General features: G+C 40.1%; 1 protein-coding gene across 1 annotated transcript in view; it reads left to right on the forward strand.

Annotated features, from left to right (window-relative positions):
- SCG3 (secretogranin III) overlaps nt 1-20168 on the forward strand; it is a 34494-nt gene extending 14326 nt beyond the window's left edge. Inside the window, exons 9-12 of the mRNA XM_045529257.1 lie at nt 3301-3384; nt 5279-5416; nt 15814-15894; nt 19844-20168. Coding sequence (XP_045385213.1) covers nt 3301-3384; nt 5279-5416; nt 15814-15894; nt 19844-19962 — 422 coding nt within the window. The 3' untranslated portion in view covers nt 19963-20168. The remainder of the gene's footprint in view (nt 1-3300; nt 3385-5278; nt 5417-15813; nt 15895-19843) is intronic.
- Nucleotides 20169-21812: the final 1644 nt, after the last annotated feature.

Here is a 21812-nt window from a genome sequence, read left to right on the forward strand (position 1 = left end):
CTCAGTTTCTGTATCTATAAAATGAAGGACTTTGAGGCTGGGCACTGTGGCTCACACCTATAATTCTAACACTTTGGGAGGCCAGGGTGGGAGAATCAATTGAGGCCAGGAGTTCAAGACCAGACTGAGAAACATAGCAAGACCGTCTCTAAAATTAGCATAGTGGCATAGTGGCATAATGGCGCACCTGTGGTCCCGGGTACTTGGGAGGCTGAGGCAGGAGGATGAGCCCAGGCATTGGAGGTTGCAGTGAGCTATGATGATTCTCCTGCACTCTAGCCTAGGCAACAGAGCTAGACTCTGTCTCAAAAATAAATAAAATAAAATAAAACAAAATTAAATTAAATTAAGGACTTTGTTATCAATAAAAGGGCTGGTAAACTACTGGCCATAGACCGTATCTGGTCTATCACCTATTTTTGTGGAGCATGTAAGCTAAGAATGGCTTTTACATTTTAAATGGTTGGGGAAAAAAATCAAAAGAAGAATAGCATTTAATGACACATGAAAATTATATAAAATTCAAATTCCAATGTTTGCAAATGAAGTTTTATTGGAACACGGGCATGCTCATTTGTTTTAGTGTTGTCTATAGCTGCTTTCATTCTACAACAGCAGAGCTGAATAGTTGCAATGGAGACTATATACAGCCTACAAAAAACCAAAAATATTCACTATCCTAGCCCTTTACAGAAAAAGTTTGCAAACCCCTATTCCTTGAACTTTATAGATAAACTTGGACATTCTTTGATTTTGCATGTAGGTTATTTTTTAAATTAATTAAAATTAAATAAAACAAAATCTAGTTTCTCAGGTTGTACTAGACACATTGCAAGTGCTCAATTTTTGTTTGTTTTTTAAAAAAAGCCTCTTGATTGCCTGCTTGGTTTAGTGAATCAACAAATGCCATTTATCCTTAATATATTTGGGGCAAGATGCCTTCACAGCCCCTTGCTCTGATAGGGGAGGGGGAATTAAATAGAAGAGGAAATCTCATAAGATAGGGTAATCCAGGACTGCTCTGTATGAGCCCCATTTTTTTCTACATGAAAAAAGTTTTCCTGCTTTTTCTGATTACAAAAGAGCATATTTATTTTAAAAAGTCATTCAATGCAAAAAGATGTTTAAAAGGAAGTGAAAATCACTCACAATATTGACACCTTCCAGATGTTTTCCTCTATGTGTAAGTATGTGTGTGTGTGCATACCTATGATGTCATTTATTTCATTTATCTTATTTAACAAAATATGGGCTTATATTACACACAGTGCTTCATAATAAAAATGTGGCTTACTTTATTCCTTTAACAGTACATCAAAGATATTTCAGATAAATAACTGTTTTGTATCAATACCCTGTGACTCAGAAATTCCACACTTAGTCATTTATCCCATGGAAATGAGTGGGAGACTCCACAAAGGCTTATGTGCAAGGCAGATAGATACTCCCACTACCATTTATAGCTCTGCTGTCCAACGTGGTAGCCACTAAATACAAATTGTTATTTAAATTAAATAAAATTTAGTATCCAGTTTCTCAGCTGCACTAGGCACATTTAAAGTGCTCACTTGCTGCATGTAGCTGGTAGCTACCATATTGAACAGCACAGAATTGAACATGCCCATCATTGCAGACAGTTCTATTGGACAACATTGGTTTATATGAGTAAAATTGTGAAAATAGGCTAGATATTCCAGAAGAGAAGATTATCTAAAATAAATTATTTTTCTTATGATGGGCTATTTAAATTTTATCTTAAATGTTTGTGTTATTAAAATAATTGTGTATGTTTGTTATGTATACAATTACATATATAATATAAATATTGTTTATATAGACTAGTGACAGGGAGAAATGTTTATGACAAAATGTTGAATGCTTAAAGCCATTTAGAATATAATATCAATTTTGGTGCTAAAAAATGGAGATTATATAGAGAGAAATAAAGTTGGAAGGAAACATACCAAAATATCTCTGGGCATAATAAGTGTGATTTTTTTAAAAATAATTTTCTGTTTTCTTAATTTTCTCCAAAATGTATCACTTTTTCAATCAGAATATGAGTTATATTTTTAAGAATTTTTCTGTATAAGCACATTGGCTTTGACTGCTGCTGCCATGAAGCTCCACCCTCAGACCCCCGAAGGCTCAGGGCAGCACGAGAGAGGAGGCTTGACTGGCCTCCCCTCCTCCCATCTGAGCCAGTGGCGAGCAGTGACCTGCCTTTCTGTTCTGGTCTCCACAGAGCCTGGTGATTACAAAGGTTGCCAGCTATGGTCATTATTTCAAAGAAGATACGTGGCTGGTTGAATAACCAAGTACAAAGAGTCTAGATTCTAATCTATTGTCTACCTTGAGGAAGTCACACAGTCTAGACTCCTGTCTAGTACCACTTATATGATGTTACTCCAAAGAGCAGAATTAGAACAAAGACAAGGATACAGATTGCAGCTTAATATGAGTAGGGAAATTCTCACCCTTCAGACTACCTAACAGTAGAACTGGCTCTCTCATGAATTCATGAGGGCCCTGAATGACGGAACTCCAACTGTTTGGCTTGAGCAAAAAGGGAATTTATTGCCTCATGTAACTAAAAGTCCGCAGGGGGGTTGTGAATTCCACCAGTGTAAGGAGTTGATCTCTTCCTATCTCACAGCTCTAACCTTCTGTACATTGATTCATTCCAGAAAGGCTGCCCCTTGTGGGAACAAGATAGTGGGGCAGTCCCAATCTTGCATCCTCACAGTGCATCACTCCCAGTGGAAAGAGAGCCTCTTTCTACCAATAGTCCTAGCACTGAGTCTCATGGACCTAGACTGAGCCATATGCTCCTCTTTGAGCCAATCACTAGAGCCCAGGTTCATAGAAGACCCTGATTGGTCAGGCTTGCGTTACTCTGCCATCACTGGAGTCACGTGTTCTGAGAGTGCGAGAGGGCTGGGTTTCCCAAAGGAAAATCGAGGTGCAGTTTCTACACGGTGTTGAGTAGGCCAAAACCACAGGTGTCCATGCTAAGACCCAACCCTGAATGTGTTCCAGCAGTGCCCACAGAGATGTAAAAGGGACTTCTGCAATTAGCTGAGTAGGAGTCTGAACTCGAGGATCTCAAATTACATGCCTTTCCATTCCGAGAATCTATGATTCTGAGAGATAAAATCCAAGGTCAAAGCATCTTACTAGCAGTGTTAATATTTTGGAATTGCTATTGTGATGTTTCTGGTGAGATTTAGATGTTTTTAGTAAAAGTTTGATATTATCTCTCAGGGAATAAAATTATACTTCTTTCCCTCCTTCCTTCAGAAAACTTGGATGAAATGATTGCCCTTCAGACTAAAAACAAACTAGAAAAAAATGCTACTGATAACAAAAGTAAGCTTTTCCAAGGTATGATTTATTTAACTAATTTAAAAATGTATGTATTTATTTATTTATTTTTAGCTCTTCATCAGTCAACTTGATTATTTAACTAATTTTTTTAGCTTTTAGAAGAATAACCCTTTTGAGTGATAAATAATGAACTTCAATAAACATTAATAAAGAGTTACAGATTTCAAAAAGTTTTAAAATCTTAAATCCAACATAGGATTAATTAGGTGTAACACTGGCTATTTTGTGGCCAGTCATAGTACAGAAATCTGACCCCCAAAAAACACTGAAAAGTAATGTAGATCTTTACGGAAGAGTCTTAGGAAGTAGCTAAGAGTCTTAGGTCAAAAAGAAAGGGCTACATCATGAACTGAGCAATCTTTCCTAAAATTCTCTTTTAGATATCTTCTTCTCTCCCTAGGTCATCACTTCTCCAGACTATTGTCCCTGGTCATCTGTCTACCCCATTTCCCCTGCTTTCTGCTCTCCCCTCCCAAGTCTTCTCTCTCGTTTGGGATGCTCTGTGCCCCAGTGTAGTGTGATTTACCCCCTTCTCTTGGTTTCTTCACTTCTGCATCTGCACCCATCACCCTGCCCAGCACAGCAAACACCACGGAACTGAGGTGTGCAAAGGAGCCTCCTTTCAAGGTGGAGGATGGAGCAGTAAGAGAAATGATTGCAAGTTGCAAATTCTTATACTTTAGTTTTTGTCCCTATCACAGAAATTATGTACATATTCTTGGTGATATAATATATGGCCCTTTAAATATGTTTTCAAGTAGTTTTTAATAACCTGCAAACATCCTTCCATAATGATATTAATGACAAAGGCAAAGAACAAAATTTCTTCATTCTTCAAAATTTCATACCACAACTGTGAAAAAAATTATGCATCTCTACATATACCACAGCACACTAATAGATGTTTTTCATGAAATAATAACTGATTTCTGTCTTTCTTCTTTCTTGTTTTTTCTATAATAAAAAAAAAAGAAACAGACTAGGCACAGTGGCTCACTCCTGTATTCCCAGCACTTTGGGAGGCTGAGGCAGGAGGATCACTTGAGGCCAGAAGTTTGAGACCAACCTAGGCAACATAGCAAGACCCCATCTCTAGAAAAAATTTTAAAAATTAGCCAGGCGTGGTGGTGCACACCTGTAGTCCCAGCTACTCAGGAGGCTGAGATGGGAGGATCACTGGAGCCCAGGAATTTGAGGCTACAGTGAGCTATGATCACACCACTGCACTCCAGCCTGGGTGACAATGAGACCTGGTCTCAAAAATAAAAAAAAACATTAAAACAATTTGACTGCTTGAGATTCCAAATATTTTATTGGCTGCAGGGATGCATTACAATTGTTTTCAAGTGGTTACCTACTTCAAGGTTTATGGTTTTTAATTCAATACATGATTTGCTAGAAGGAAATGTCGTTATTTTTAAGTGGGAAGTAAGCAAGCATTATCCCTTTCAGACAGCAAGTGTCCAAGCCTCTTCTTTGCATTTAGAGTTACCAGGGTTAAGAGAGTGTGAAGAAAGGGGCAGAAGGAAAGAAATCTTGCCATAGCCCCAAACCTTAGGTGCTAATAGACTGTTACTGAGTAATAGACGGCCACTCTCTAAGGGAGAAGGGAAAGAACGCCAAGTCAGAATCCAGAAAGCTGAGGGTTGGCCAGCTTTTCTTTTAACTCAGTGGGTGACTTTATACACACATTTCCCCTCTCTGGGTCTCAGTTTCCTCTTCTGTGTAGTGGGGGTAGAGGGTTGGACTAGAGATAATCACTAAGAATCCTTTCAGTTCAAAAAAATGATCTGACCTCTAATTGTACCTTTTCGATAAAGTTTATTTCTACATGAGGAATTAATTAATAGATAGGAAATAGGGTTATAACAACATTGTAATTGGATTACAGCACCATCAGAAAAGAGTCATGAAGAAACAGACAGTACCAAGGAAGAAGCTGCTAAGATGGAAAAAGAATATGGAACCCTGAAGGATTCTACAAAAGATGGTAACTCCAACCCAGGAGGAAAGACAGATGAACCAAAAGGTACAAATTTGACAGCTCTAGGTTAGCAATGCAATTGGTGAAGCAAAAGATTTCACTAATCAAGTTACAGTGATCCAAAGAGCAAGCCCCACCAAATCTGAGAAATTAGCATGATCTGTATAGAAAAGATTTGGCATGTAGTACTTTTATTTGGAGAGTCATCTTTTTTAATGGTCTTGAGTCTCCTGGGATGGCAAACTGATTTCGTCTTTTGAGGGTCTTTAGTGTCCAATGGACTTTTGTGCTTGGGGAGGAATGTTTATGACCATTTGTGTGTTGTTTAATGTATAATTTATAATCTTAAGAATTTATTAAGCAATATTTCTTTAAACTTATTTAACACTCTGAATAGTCACATACTACTTATTCAGCAGGGTCATCAAAATTTATGAATTTAACAAAGCAAGTTTCCTGAATTATTTCCTGAATTATTTAACCAGTGATTGCAACTATATATATCAAATTTCCTTAAATAGCCTATATATATCTACACAATATAAGATTTACATATTCCCAGGATTTTAGAAAATTTACCAGACCCCCAAAGAAAAAGAGACTCACTGTCAATGAGTCTGTAAGTTCTAAATTGTTAACCCTTTGATTTCAGGTCAGAATGTGGGGTCTGGTTACGTGGTTCCGTAGTTCAAGCCCCTTTTATTACAAAGTTGTGCTAGTTACGTGTGGAAATTTTACATCCCTATGTCTCAAATAGATATTCTTTTACTGAAACTCAGTGTCTTTACCAGAATTTGTGAATAGATGGCTTGAACCTACCTTGCTTTTCTGTCATTATGATATATTGACCTCTTTGATGTATTAATAATTGGAACCTTACTTATGTCTTACCAGTGTCTCATTGGTAAGTTCATCCACAGGGATTATTCCATGGGAGCTGAGGGAGTGGGTCATTGCTCTCTTGGGGGAGAAGGGGTGCTTTTCATTGGTTATTATGTATAACCATCGGTGGCAATGAATGGATGAACTTTGCTTATTTCTTGTTAAGAGACTATAAGGGCTGATCTTGTTCATGGTGTAGCTCTTAATTTCGAAGGGACTCCTTGGCCCACTTAAAGTTTCCCCACCCAATCTCTCCTGCTTACACAAATAGAAGCAGGTTCATATTCATACTTGATAATAGACCCATGATTAACGATGTCTGTATATGAAGTAGAAAAGAAACAAACTAGCTGTGCATTTAATATCTTGAAATTCAATAATAGCAAAAAATTACAAAATATTTCCCTTTTATATTGCTACTACCTTTGTTAATACTTTACATTAACTTTTTCCAGTTGTTTAAGTTGTTCCAGTTGTTGATGATGGTGATTTTATGTCTAAATTGGCAGTAGGAGCTCCCTAAGTTTCTGTTTTGTCCTTTTAACACATAATCTTTCGTTTCTGGCAACAACAGGATATTCTAGACCCACTCTGAATTTTCCTTTCCCAAGACTTGAAATCAATTCTCTCTCAAGGAGTTCTGGTTCCTTTTCATAGAGAATATTTATATAATTAGGTCGGAACCTGGGTTATGTGGGTTCAAGTGAGTGGTGATAGCAGTGGCAGACACTGCTTCAATTTTAGCTATTGGAACGTTTTTGAATTAGGACTAAAAAAGAATTTTTTCTTTAATATATCAAGTCCATGCTGATTTTGCCTATCCTGTGAAGTTTTTATTGTTTGGACTTTTCTCTAGCATGGATTTCATAGACCATCACAATTTTCTCCTACACTGGCATAGCTGACGTATCCACTCCAATTGTTTGGCAGTAGCCTATGTTGAGAAAGGTTATAATGTTGTATCTGGACTAAGGAGGAAAGAGTAATGGAATGATCAATTAATAATGTTTGTCATGAGCAAGGGAAGGTAGAACTGGTGACATATGTACCATGTTTGGGGACCCTATAGACCCATCATGCTGTTTTGATAGTTCCACTCAACCGTAGGTTTACTCTGGATGGATGGTGAACTGTTTTTTTAATGTCTTCTTTTTGAAGTTGTGGTAAAATACACATAACATAAAATTTACCGTCTTAACTATTTTTAAATGTACAGTTTGGGTGCATTAAGTACCTTCACATTATTGTGTTACCATCACCACCATCCAACTCTAGAACTCTTTTCATCTTGAAAAACTGAAACTCTGGGCTGGGCACCATCGTTCATGCCTGTAATCCTAGCACTCTTGGAGGCCGAAGCGGGAGGATCACTTGAACCCAGAAGATTGAGACCAGCCTGGGCAACAGTGAGACCTTGTCTCTTATAAAAAATAGAAAAATTTTAGCAAAGCAGCTGGTATTGGAGAAAGGAATAAACAAAAAAAAGAAAAAAGAAAAAAACAAAACAAAACAAAACCAAAAAAAAATAGAAAAATTAGCTGGGTGTGGTGCCATGTGCCTGTAGTCCCAGCTACTCAGGAGGCTGAGGGAGGAGGATCCCTTGAGCCTAGGAGTTGGAGGCTGCAGTGAGCTATGATCATGTCGCTGTACTCTAGCCTGGGTGACAAAGCAAGACCCTGTCTCCCCACCCCCACAAAAATAAAAAAACTGAAATTCTTTACCCATTATCATTTTCTATTCCTCTTCCCCCCAGTTCCTGGCAGTCATCATTCTAATTTCTGTCTCTATGGATTTGACTACTCTAGGGACCTCGCATAAGTGGAATCGTATAGTATTATATTTGTCCTTTATGACTGGCTTATTTCACTTAGCATAATGTCCTTAATGTTCATCCATGTTGTAGCAAGTGTCAGAATTTCCTTCCTTTCTAAGGCTGAATAATACTCCATTGTATGTATATACCATATTTTGTTTATCCATTCATTTGTCTATAGACACTTGGGTTGTTTCCACATTTTGGCAATTGTAAATAATGCTGCTATGAATATGGGTATATAAATTTCTCTGATATCCTGTTTTCAATTCTTTTGTGTATATATCCAGAAGTAGAATTACTGGAGCATTTGGTAATTCTATTTTTAATTTTTTGAGGAACCACCGTGCTGTTTTCTATAGCAGCTGCACCATTTTAAATTTCTACCAGTAGTGCACAAATGTTCCAGTTTCTCCATGTTCTTGCCAACACTTCTTATTTGTGGAGTTTTTTGTTTTGTTTTGTTTTGTCCTAATGAATGTGAAGTGTAGGATGAGTGATAAGCTTTTTAAAAATAGTTAACCAGGCAAAGAGTGGCCTGTGGCCTGAGACAGAGAACCAGGAACTGGCAGCACAGAACACAACAGCCCACTGCAACAGAAACCCAGCATGCCTCAAGCGTCCCCTCTGGGAGCAACCCACGTGTAAGGATGGTGTTTCCCCAGAACACAGCAAGCCATGCGCCAGGTCCTTTTACTTGCTGGGGCAGCATACTCAGTGCTTAAAACAACGTGTTATATTGTTGCATAGCTGTGCAAAGATCTCTAGGAATGGGTACTAACAGGTCTCTTTGTTTCTTTTAAAAAACATTATGTAAAAAATGGAATATGAAGGAGGTAATTCTTGGTAACTCCTCTATTGCCTGTTTAGGATGTGAGTGTTTGGAGACTAACGGTAAGTGTGGTTTTTACTTTTCATTAGGATTTCCATCAGATAGTAATGGGGAGAGAGAAGAGTAAAACTCTATCCAGTTAGTGTTATTCTTTGTGATGGATCTCCTGAAACATCCGGAAGAGGGTAGGAATTTGGGGTTAAAACTAATCCCGTCCCCCGATTATTTAGAGATGTAATTTATTCATATTACCCCTGACCCATTACTCTGGGATAAGGACAACTGATTCTAATACAGTTTAGAAAAAAAACAAACTGAGCTTAAGCCAAGGACTGACATTTCTGGAAAAAAATAAATTAATCCCCAAAAGGACATACTAAGACATAGATCTTTGTATTCACAGTTGCTTTATTGCACTTTTTTCAGGGGCTTTGTTGTTATAAAACTCAGTGAGGAAATGCCCATTTTTCTCTAGGTAGAAAAATTAAAGCATCCATGTGGGTGAAGGCAGGGTTGTAGGTTTTTTTTGTTTGTTTGTTTGTTTATTTGTTTTGAGACAGGGTCTCACTTTGTCACCGAGGCTGGAGAGCAGTGGCATGGATCTTAGCCCACTGCAGCCTGGAACTCTTGGGCTCAAGGGATCCTCCTACCTCAGCCTCCCGAGTAGCTGGGACTACAGGTGCATGCCACCATGCCCGGCTAATTTTTGTAGAGATGGGGTCTTACTCTGTTGCCCAGGCTGGTCTCAAACTCCTGACCTCAAATGATCCTCCCACTTCAGCCTCCCAAAGTGCTGGGATTATAGGCGTGAGCCACCACACCCGGCCAAGGCAGGGTTGACTGGGTTTCCTGGGACATTATTCAGTGATAAACATTTATTCCAATGGCATGTCTGGCACCGTGCTCAGGAAGCAGCAGCAGAAGGAATAGAAGAACCCATACCTGCCTTTGAGGACTCAAGCAAGCTTTGAAATGACTGAGAATAGTTCTTAACTCCCGTGTAGCCAAGGACAACACAGGCCACATATGTGCAGGCACATCCCACTTATTGATGAGCCAGGCGTGTGTAGAATGTGATCCCTCCAGGAGAGAAACTTGGAGAACATTACAGAGTAGAACAAGGGATGAGGTAATGGCCCAGCTAAAACCATTTAAGGAAATAATTATAAGCAGGACCCATTGGCAGACATATCTGTTGATAGTTCATTTTGTCTTGCGATAGGAGATGATGGCCTCATCTAATTACAGCAAATATTTATTAACCATGCCTAGCATGTGCTGGGTCCTGTGAGGAATATAAATAGGAACAATAGTAAAACAATAATAATAACATTACCCTATGTTCAATTTACAAAGTATGTCTACATGCATCTCATTTCAGGCTTAATGTAAAAAAACAATTTCATTACCAATGATGGAAAATGACACCTTTGAATTCACCTTTGAATATAGTTTAGACTATTTTAAATTATTGCTTTCTATAGGGATTCACATTAAGAATAATATTTTTAAATGTTGATTTCTAATTGGTGCATTTATTTGAATGATTCCATAATTATTCCTAAATTTAGAGACATGCCAACAAAATACAATTTGTTCTAATTCCAACCAAATCTATAAGTTTGTTTAATTTTTCAAGTAAATTGCTCTCTAGAGACCCAGTAAAACTAAAACTATTCCATTATCCTTTTTTTATTGTTTTTGTTTTTAATCATCCTATCTCTGCTGAAAAACTATTCCATTATCTAAGTGTGGCTCTTTTTGCCAGTTGGATATTTACTCATTCACGTCTGTTCTGTGAGTCACTGAAAGTCTTTTTTTAAAATTGTCCAAGGGATGAGATAAACATTATAACACTCATAAACTTATTCCACTGCCAGAAAATTGACTCATTTGTCAAGTTTGTGGCTAGATAATACAGTTAGGTTGAAAAAGGAGATCTCTAAGATAACTTTCACGTAAATATCCCATCATTCTCCCACTTTTTTTTACAGGAGCCAGAAAAGTTAGCCTGTTTCATTAAGACATTGATAATAAATTACCTAACTCATGTGAATGCTCTTATGTTTTAAGCAACATAAGAGAAGAAAATTTATGCTTCCATTCAAGTCCCAAGGCATTCTTGGAAATGTCCAAAAATAGTGAGTTCAGTCTTCTCCCCTGGGAGTCAGCGAGTAGGCCGGAAGCTAAGCACAGGCATGGAAGACAAGGGTTTTTCAAGAATAGCAAGGGAGAATTTCTTCCCATATGTGCAAACCATGAATCTCTTTTTTAGAATTCACCCCTTAATTTATAAATCAGCAAAACAAGGCCCAGAAGAAGTAACTTGCTCAAGATCTCACGGTCAAAGAGTGACAAAGCTGGGCCTTGAACCCATGTCCCCTGACTCTCAATCGGGTGCTATTCCAGTATTCCATGCTGCATCTTAGAGGCATGTGAAATGGCATCATTATACAGAAATTCTTGAATGGCTCTGTGGCCCATGTTGGTGTCCACAATGCCAGTATCAGTTGCTTTGCTTTCTGCAGTTCAAAACTGTAATCATGTAGTCTTGACAATAATTCTAAGCATTATATCAAACTTAATTTTATAAATATTCTTAGAATATTTAATATCTTCAGTATATCCAGTATGCAATAGGTTAATCCTATTGATTTGTACACTTTTGTTGCAGGGGAGTGGGAGGTGGGTGGTCAGAACAACCTATTAGGTTCAGGACAAATTTATGTATAAAAACGGATATTTCCCTTGCAATGTAGAAAAGCAGAACAGCCAGAAAAGCAGGGCTGCATCTCGACTCTGGCTGTCTTCCCATCTGCTTCGGCATATGTTTTAAGGCTTTTGTGCTCTATTACTTCAGCCATGAGCTATTTTTTTCCAAAGGAAGCTGAAATAAATTAGGGAAAAAATAGTCCAGCCTTCCAAAGTAGACTCATAAGTTTTCAGTGCACATGTGTAAATAAAAGATTAGCTTTACAGCTCTAGAGAAAAGTAAATAGGAACGAGCTGCTTCTCTCCAAGCCACAGAGGAACACCTGCTGTTATTCCCATTGTTACCAGTGAGTGCTGCTGTAGCTACCTGGAAGTCTCAATACTGGTGGCAGTTGTTCCCAAACTTTGCTGCACACGGGAATCACCTCAGGATCGTTAAAAAATACTGATGCTTGGTCCCTATCTCCAGATAGTCTGATTTAATTGGTCTGAGGAGCGACCTGGACATTGGACTTTTTAAAATGTGGCTAAGTGATTTTAATGTGCAGTGAAGGTTAATAAGCACTTCCTTGTTTGCCAGTTTGATAACAACAGACACTAAATTCCTCTAGTCTAAAACATGAATTTGACCCAGCTCTAGTCACTAGAGGCTCCAGATTCAATCTGGTTCAAAACCAGGCTCTGACCCTTACTTAGCTGTGCCCACTTGAATGTGTCACTTAACCTCTCTGAGCCTTAGTTTCTTCATAAGTAAAATAGGAACAATGTTTACCTGCCACCAGGGATGGGGTAAAAAGGAAAAAAAGGAAAGGAAAGAAAAAGACAATGGGAACAATGATACTTATTTCAGAGAGTTCTATGAAGAATAAATGACATGTGGATATAGTATGTCTACCACATCTATGTTTTAAATTGTTTCTCATGTACATATTACTTAGATTCACAATCCATTAAATTTCAAGTCTTTCCAATAAACAATTCATTTTCATTGAAAAAAGAGAGATAAATGGCATAGATTTCCCAACTTTGGATTCCATGCTCACTGAGCATACTTCTAATTACAATTTGACTTCTGTATAGGAAGCCTTCATCCATTTACTCATTCAATAAGTATTTATTGAGGGCCTATTATGTGTCAGTCCTAGTTCTAGGCATGAGGGTACATTAGCAAACAAGATATTTCTAAAGGATAAAGACAATAAACTTAATAAACAAATTATATAATACAGTAGAAGGTGATAAGAAATCACCTTCTTTTGGATAAAAATAAAGCATAAAAGGAGGATGAGGGTGATGAGGTGTTCCATTTAAAATCAGAGAGACTGTCCTTATCACATGTGTTATGACCCATAAGATACTAGTCTCTTAATGGACTGTAGTCTAGTTTTCTTTAAGCTGTAGTAAACTCATTCTTTGTTGTGGGTTGATAATGTCAGTATAGTGAATACATTTGCTTTTCATACATTTCATATTTTTAAAATCCCACACCATTTTTATACGTAATTTGTTCCTTAGCACAAAGCAACCTAACAAGGTAATGATGAGACCTCTATTTCCAATTGGCTTATGTCAAGTTCCCTCCAAAGCAGACCCTAAAAGAAGGATTTAAAGGAGTTTAATTGGGAGGTGACCCCAGGAAGTACCACTGCGGGGTAGGTACATGAGACGGGGAAAGGAAAGAAGCCAATGTAAGATGTGTTAATGAGCAGGCTTCCGCTGTGGGCCATTCAGCTCAATGCCACTGAAGACCTCTGGGGAACTGAAGATAGAACACGCCTGAGGAACAAGGAAGCTGATGCACTGATCTACCCATTTTATCCATCATCAGTTGAGCATGTCCATCATTAGCATATCTGGAGAGAGGGAGGCATGACAGTGAGGAATGTCTGCTACACTATGATAAAAACCTCATAATTTTTTTTTAGTGTCTTAATTCAGAATTTTTAATGCAGTATTTTAACAGAGACTAAGCTGTATTTTTGCTTTTCTCAAGTAAGCTCATCACGTTGTGATACAATATCATGGATGAGATAGTGGAAAAAATGCTTAAAATTATTTAAAGGAGACTATTTTCAGACATACTCAAAAGTGTCAGAAGCCCTAACTACCTAATGTGCTAGTGACAAATCATTATCTATTCATTAAAGCAAACCCCATGAGGATCACTAATTTGCTTTAAGCTCTTTAAAAACAATGCAGTTGTATTATATAGAAATAGTCTACACTATGATTTCTTTCCTTGTTCAAAATGCTTTATCTTTTTTATAAAGGTTAATGCAATTTGACTTTATTTAACTTTTTTATTTCAGAATATTACAGGGGTACAAACGCTATGATCACATAAATTGCGTTTGCACGGCTGAGTCAAAGCTACATTGTGCCCACCCCCCAGACAGTATGCACCTCACACATTAGGTGTGAATTTACACATCCCCACCTTCCCCTCCCACCTCCCCCACCCACAATGCATGTTAAAAATGCCTTATCTAAATGAATTAATTTTAAACAGAAAACACTGTTTTTATGTCACCAAATCCAATTAATCTTCTCCGCAACAGGCAATAGACAATGAAAATCTCTATACTGATTGTGCTGTAATGTTATATCATAACATCAGCCAGGGGATATTGTTCTTCACATGCTCTGACATTCTTGAAAACAAGCCACTGAAATCAAGGCTGTTTCCACCCAGACTATTGGAGTGAATAGGGGATAAACATTGTGGATCACTTCTGTCATCCATTTATACCTTTCCGCTTAGGAGAGAGTCTCTGTGCTTCTTTAGAGACCAGATAACATGGAGCCCCTTGGTGGTGAGCTAAGCATGGGCTTCAAGATTAGAAAAAAGATGCACAGGAAAGTAAATGCAATGATGGAAACTGGAACATCAACAGCTGTTAGAGCAGTGTTATTGTACATGGACGGTAGTCAGATGCACCCGGGTTCAAGCCTGGCTCTACTATGTGATCTTCAGCATATTACTTTCTCTCTCTGTGCTTCAGTTTCTTGACCTGTAAAATGGGAATAATATTAGGACTGCCTCTAAAGGTTGTTGTGAAGAATAAAAGAGATAACAGATTTTGGAGCACAAAGTGCAGCCCCTGGCACATAATGAGCACACAGTAGAGGTAGCTCAACCAAGAAGCGTGCGCAGTAGACTGCAGGTAACAGGGCTCAAGGGGGGCTCAGACTGGGTTGTCACCACACTGAGCTTCGCAGCCATTGCTTCTGCAGAGGCTCTGGACTTTGCAAGCCTCTTTTTAAAAGCCAGCTTGTACTCCCTAGACCACATCTCTTGGTACTGACACTCTGAGCCTTAAGGATTCACCTGGTTAAGTAGATGTTTGATTTCTTTGATAAAGAACAAGGCATTAGTGTCCATGTCTGAAGATGGGGCCTTATCTTTCAAATAATGTAGGTAGGAGAAACTAAGCAGACCAGAGTCCAAATTCCAGCTGTTATTTCCTGTGTGACCTTAGCCAAGTCACTTAGCCTCTCTGATTCCTCATTTCTAAGCTGATGATAATCTCCACTTACAGACAACCAAGCAGATAAAGGGCATCATAGAGTAGGTGTTTCTGTGATGCCGGGAATTCCCGAGCCACGCTTGAGGCCCATTGGAGAGTTTAACATCCAAGGGAGTAAACCAGTTCTAAAGTTCACCATCCAAACCTTGAAGTGAGGGCCTGATCACTTCTTGATCTGAGTTTTTACACATCCCCTCCTAGGATTGGGCAGAAGACTTATAGAACTGCTTACACAAAGCCACACATTTAGATTTTTAACTGAAACGATGGGGTCTTTAAATATCTTCCACTCTGGTTCAGTCCTTGACCTGATAACGCGCCTTGGTTTGGAATAACCATCCCTAACCAGAAATGAACCAATCTGAGAATTGTAGGGACCCACCTATCTAGTAAACTGAACCAAAACTCTTCTCTGCCAGGACATCAAACTGTATTTATTTGTGTGTGTGGATAATGCTCCTTGACACATACACCCCCCACAGACAAACACACACACACACACACACACACACATATATATATACACATTCAAATATGCACATTACCCAGTTAGGGACACCACCTTGCAAGTGTTCCATAAGTCCGGTATTTGTGGTTTTGAACATAAATGTGGTCTTTAGAAAGAGATGCAGTGCTATTTTATGAGTGTTTGATATGGTTCTCTTGCCTTTTCCAGGGAAAACAGAAGCCTATTTGGAAGCCATCAGGAAGAATATTGAATGGCTGAAGAAACATGACAAAAAGGGAAATAAAGAAGGTAGGGACTTACTGTGGTTGTACACTGCAAACTTCACCATTTGTCAGGGGCTTTTGTATATAAAGATTCCCACAATCAAATTGACTGTTCTAAAGTCTCCCCTCGGAGCCCAAAAAGACTCCAGTCACCTCTCAGATGCAGAGGGGAACAGAACCACCATTTCTCTTATTATTCAAATCAGCCTTTCAAGCAAAGGCATTTTTTTCTGTTTACATTTTATTATGCAAAATGTCAAGCAAAAGTAGAATGAATAGTATAATGAATCCCCATGTGCCCATTGCCTATCTTCAATAATTATCGACATTTTGTCAGCCTTATTTTATCTACCCCCGTTTTCTTGGAATATTTTAAACAATGACATTTTCTGAGCACATATTAAATGTACCCTGCAATCACAAAAGCAGTCGCTCACTTACATAAGACGAAACCCAGAACCAAATCCTGTTGTGAGCATCAGAGATGCAAGGGATGACAGGTGCGGCCCGCCCAAGACGCTCGCAGTGTCAGCAGAGCTCTGGTTGGCCCTGCTCAGCGCTGTCATGCATAGGTGTAGTGGTGCCAAAGAGGCAAGAGGACGGGGTGGATCTTCTTACTAGGACAGAGAGAGTTGGGAGAAAGGGCCACGGGAAGGCCTTAGCTGGAAAAGGAAAGGAGGAATGTGCCCAGTGAGGAGAGATGAAGGCAGAGGGAACGCTGGGTACCCATGAAGTCTCAAAAGAGAGGGGTGGTTCTGGGAACCAGAGCCATTCATTTCTGCAAAAAAACCTGGGTGTCTGCAGGGAGGAGCAGCCAAAAGGGCTGGGAAGTGGGCAGTGGCCACACCAGGAGACCCTTGTGCACCCTGCAAAGGAGGTTGGTTATAGCCAGGGGAGCCTAATTGGGGGCCTAATTAGGTTAAGAACTGAGAAATCCATCTGGCAGCAGTGGGACTACAGATTGAAAAGAGAAACCTCCAGAAGGCAGGAGAAAGATAAGGAGGCAAAGATCTGGAGCAGAAATGGTGGGGCTTAGACCAAGGCAAGGCAGAGCAAATAAAGAAGAAGGGAGGGACTCTAGAACTCCATGGAGAGGGAGGAGTCTGGCATGATTCCCAGGTGTGTGGCCAGAGCAGCTGCAAAGTGATGCTTTCAAATGAGATGAGTAATGCTTCCCAATAAAGTGCACCCATGTCACCTGGGGAGCGTCTAAATATCCCGCTGCCCAGGTTGCACCCCGGCAGCACTAAATCAGAAACTCTGGGGACAGGGCTCTGGTGTCAGCATTTCTTCTCCCCAGATTATTCCAGGGTGCTCTTTCCCCACTGCCCTCATACGTGCTCTGCTGGACCCTGGGTCATCTCTCAAAGCCTGTGGGGATCGAGGGCGTGGGGCTGCTCAGTAGCTGCAGCTGTAGGAACAGGAAGACTTACTAGCAGTTCTGACCTTTCTTAAGTGCTGCTAATAACCTTCGTTTGTCAGGGTCTGGGTGGCCTAAATCCCCTTCCCAAACCCAGAAAAGGGAGGTCCATGTGATGTGATAGTAAGGATGATAAAATCTTTATGCAGCCTTTACAAAAAAGCGTGCTTTTAAAAAAATGAATCCCAGCCTTTATCTGTTTTGAGAGATTTTCCCACTGCACAGAGTAATCCCCATGTTATAAAGATACAGTTTTTCCTTTCCAAAGAAAGCAAAATATTTGCCTGATTGTCCATTCAAATTGCTGTACCTCTCCACATCTATCCTTGGAAATTTACCTTTTGTCCCATTATTTGTCCCAGAATTGGTTGACACCGCAACCACTACTGAAGAGCCAGTGTTAACATTCAGTACTGCAAGGCCGTAGAATGGGCAAGCAGGGACTACAGACAGACCTGGGCAAGTGACTTACCCGCTCTGTCCTGTTTCTTTGTCTCTGAAATGGGGATACTAATGCTTACCTGGGGGTGTGGAAAAAACAACACTCGACACAGAGGACTTCAGTGACCAAACGTGGGAGGGCTTCTCCCCACACACCGAGCAAGCAATCAATTCGGTAGCAGACACCAGCTGGGTGTTCTCCAATTTCAATGCAATTCTGACACTGTCTACCTGGACGTAGACTCGGAAACCACAGGTCGAGGGCTCAGTCCCACAAAACCACCCTTTTGTTCATACCAGTCACGAATCTGAGCCTCCAGAATGTCTGAGCGACCAGCTTCCAGTTGGGGTTCCCATGACCCCTTGTTTGAGTTCGATTAATTTGCTAGAGCAGCTCACAGAAGTCAGTTTACGTTCATCAGTTTATTACAAAGGATATTTTAAAGGATGAAAATAAACAGCCAGATGAAGAGATACGCAGGGCAAGCTCTGGAAGGGTCCCGAGCACGCGAGCTTCTCCCCCTGTGGAGTTGGGGCACTCCACCCTCCCGGCACATGGATGAGTTCTCAGTCACCTCCCTGGCAGCCTCCACGTATCCAGCTATCCGGAAGCTCCCTTACCCTGTCCTCTGGGGCCTTTTATGGAGACTTCATTGAAAAGGTGCAATTGATAACCGTGTAGAAATGTGATTGGACAAAAAGGGTAGAATATAAACCCGCCAAGCCCTGTCCGTTCAGATTCTTCTTGGACTCTGTGTAGCATTCCTTCCCCCAGACTTTGGGGCAGGACCCTTTCTGAGATGAGGCTCCTGTGACCCACAGACCCACACTCAGATGAGATCCTGCCTTGGGCAGGTGAAAGGAGGGCAGGAGAAGGTCAAAGAGAGAGATTCTGTTACCTGAGACTTAAAGTGCCCCAACATAATGTCACAATACCTCGTGGGGTTTTGTAAGGTGCAAATAAGATGATGGTTGTCAAGTGCCCAATGCTGGGAGTTCTCTCTTTAAGTCATCATAGCCGTGCCCTAATGGGGAGCAAGTGCCCTGCTGGCTGAGGGGAACGAGCTCTCTCTAAGCCTCGCTCACCTTGATATAGTAAACACTTAGTGCTTGTGGAGAGTCCTTCATGCTTTTTTTCCTTTTGTGTAGGGACTTAAAAATACCCAAGCAACCCAGGTTCGGATTACACTGAGGCTGGCTAACGGTGCCTGCGAATCCCTCTGCGCTCTTATGTCCACCGTCCCTCCTTTCTCTCCCCTTTACAGACTGACTGAGGCAGGGCTCCGTTCTGGTCTTTTACAATTATAATCATATAGTACTTAAAGAATCAAACAAAGATGTGGAGTTTTTTTAAGCCTTCAGAAAGATGCCAGAGGCAGCCTCCTTACTTGGGGATCTCTTTACTTTGGGTGGGTGGTTTGATGATTTAAATAGATTTTGTTTAAGTGGGACAGAGAAGCCATTAAAAGGTTACAGTTGGCGTTTTGCTCTATGCATACCATTCAAACAACATGAAGTAATCAAGGTAATTCTTAATTTGGAAAAAAAAAATGTGGGTTGTCACATCCACAGGTACTTAACCTGGTGTTAACAAGTTCGAGAAGTCAGAACACCTGGTTTTGATAATAACTTTTACTACCTATGTGACTTTGAACAAGGCACTTAAGCTTTAGGATCTTGCTACCCCAAGTGTGGTTCCCGGACCAGCAGCATTGGCATCTCCTGGGAGCTTAAAATGCAAAACCCGGGCCCCCACCCTAGACCTACTGAATACGAATCTGCAACTTCCCAAGAACCCCAGGTGATTGGTGTAAACGTTAAAGTTTGCAAAGCCCTGATCATGAGCCGATTCCCTCTTTGGTCAAATGGATGGTACTCCCCACCTGAATACCTCACAGGGTTGTGACGAAGAGCAGATGAGATAATATAATACACATAAACATCATTCCAAACTGTAAAGTGTAGATGCCAAGAATTAAAGTGTTTTCCAGTGTGAAAGGCGAGGAATGGTAATTGTGTTATCGTACAAAATGCCTCTCAGTTAATGGTAATCACCGTAACGGGACTGGTCTTTCCTCATCTTTGCTCCTGACATTCTAATAATATTTTCCAGATTATGACCTTTCAAAGATGAGGGACTTCATCAACCAACAAGCTGATGCGTATGTGGAGAAAGGCATTCTTGATAAGGAAGAAGCCAAGGCCATCAAGCGCATTTACAGCAGCCTGTAAAAATGGCAACAGATCCAGGAGTCTTTCGACTGTTTGAGAAAACATAATATAGCTTAAAACACTTCTAATTCTGTGATTAAAGTTTTTTTGACCCAAGGATCAGTAGAAAGTGCTGAATTTACAGTAGTTAACCTTTTAGAAGTGGTTTAAAACATAGCTTTCTTGCCGTACAAACTATCTGAAAAGTAAAGTTGTATGCAAGCTGAGATTTTGTATATAGAATCTTTATTTCCTCATAGATGTACATTTTATAATCAGATATGTTGCTTTGGAAAAGCCTCCAATGGACTGAACTTAAAACTAAACCTTCTTCCCTCTCTCTCTCTCTCTCTCTCTCTCTCACACACACACACACACACACACACACACACACACACACTCCCTGAAGAATTCTGTTTTGAAAGCATGCCAGGTACTGAAGCACCCTGTAGAATATGGCTGTAACAAGATGTTTCCACTAGCAGATCCCTTTGGGGAGTTGAAATAAATTCCCATTTACGCAAAGCCTCATAGCATGAGCAGGGCCATCTGCTTTTTTGGCTGTTCCTTTTAGCTAGCTCTTTATGAGGCCCAGTGGCACACAAAGGGACCTAAAAAATAGGCATAGGATGTGTTGGGTTTATTAACAACTTCCCCCTGCTCTTAAAATTTCCTATTAGTGAGTTTCCAGAGATTGAGTTTACTTATAAACAGGGTATTTATGTACTAAGAAGACAAGTGAGGTCATAAACACTACATAAAGCAAGGTAAAAATGTATGCCGGATCTCCGTCATCTAAACTGGATTTGACCCAAGTGAAGGTGTCTCGACAGAGAGCAAAGGGCCGGGCAGTAGGGTAGAAAGAGATAAAAATCATTTCTTTCCCTGTGAACCAAAGTGGATAAAGGAGCTTCCCTGGAGGAAGAGGTTAATGAACTTCAGGTCCCTGCAACTCCTCTTCCTCAGCCACCACCACAAACTCGGCCCTGCAAACACCACACAGTGGCCTGAGGTCCTCTTGAAATGTTAACGGTCACTGTTCCCAAACCAAAGAATGCTTTGAAAATGGATTATTCAGTGTAAATTAATTACATAAATATTTTTCTATGTATTTGCTTAAAATAGTAAAAATAACATGTTGCTCCGTGTATTAGCCGTCACTACTTCAAACAGCCTTCTACCTACACTGCCGTCTTGCACGCCCTTCCAGGCTACGGCACCTTTGGTAAGGACCAGGGAACTCACAGGGCTGTCATTTTTCACAGGTCGGGGACTGCTGCTGCTCTTTTCTGTCCTCTCCAAAGAGTTGCAAAAACAAACAAAAACCAAAGCCTGACACACCAAACTAAACTCAGTATGTTCTAGAGAAGTCAGTGCCCATTGGTGAGTGGGGAGAGGGAACTAAAAACACCTTCTCCCAAGTAACACTTGCCAAAGCACAGTGAGTCAGATTGTTTTAATGAGTCATCTTTGATAACATGACTAACTCTACTTCAGCCATGTCCAAACAGGCTGCTTCTCCATCAGACAATAAACTGACTCTGACTAAAGCTTTTTATTGGTTCACTTTCCTGTAATGTATCTAAATATCTATGCAATATTTTTAAAAACAAGAAATTTATTTGGAGAGTTTACTTGCTTTCAAAGGACATTGGCATTCATTAGCTTCTATCGATAACCAAGACGAAAGGAAGATGATCAGTCCTGTTTTAGAAACCAGTTCACAAACGGAACAAGAGCACAGGATACGTTCAAGCTCATGTGGCCAGGAAGTGGTAAAGCTGGGACTGGAACCCAGGTTTCTTGTTTCTCAGCCCCCTCCACAGTGATTCTCTGCACAAGGTAGGGACTGAAGTACTCTTGTCTGGTAC

This window comes from Lemur catta, chromosome 1 (genome assembly GCF_020740605.2).
Source record: "Lemur catta isolate mLemCat1 chromosome 1, mLemCat1.pri, whole genome shotgun sequence".
Lineage (NCBI taxonomy): Eukaryota > Metazoa > Chordata > Mammalia > Primates > Lemuridae > Lemur > Lemur catta.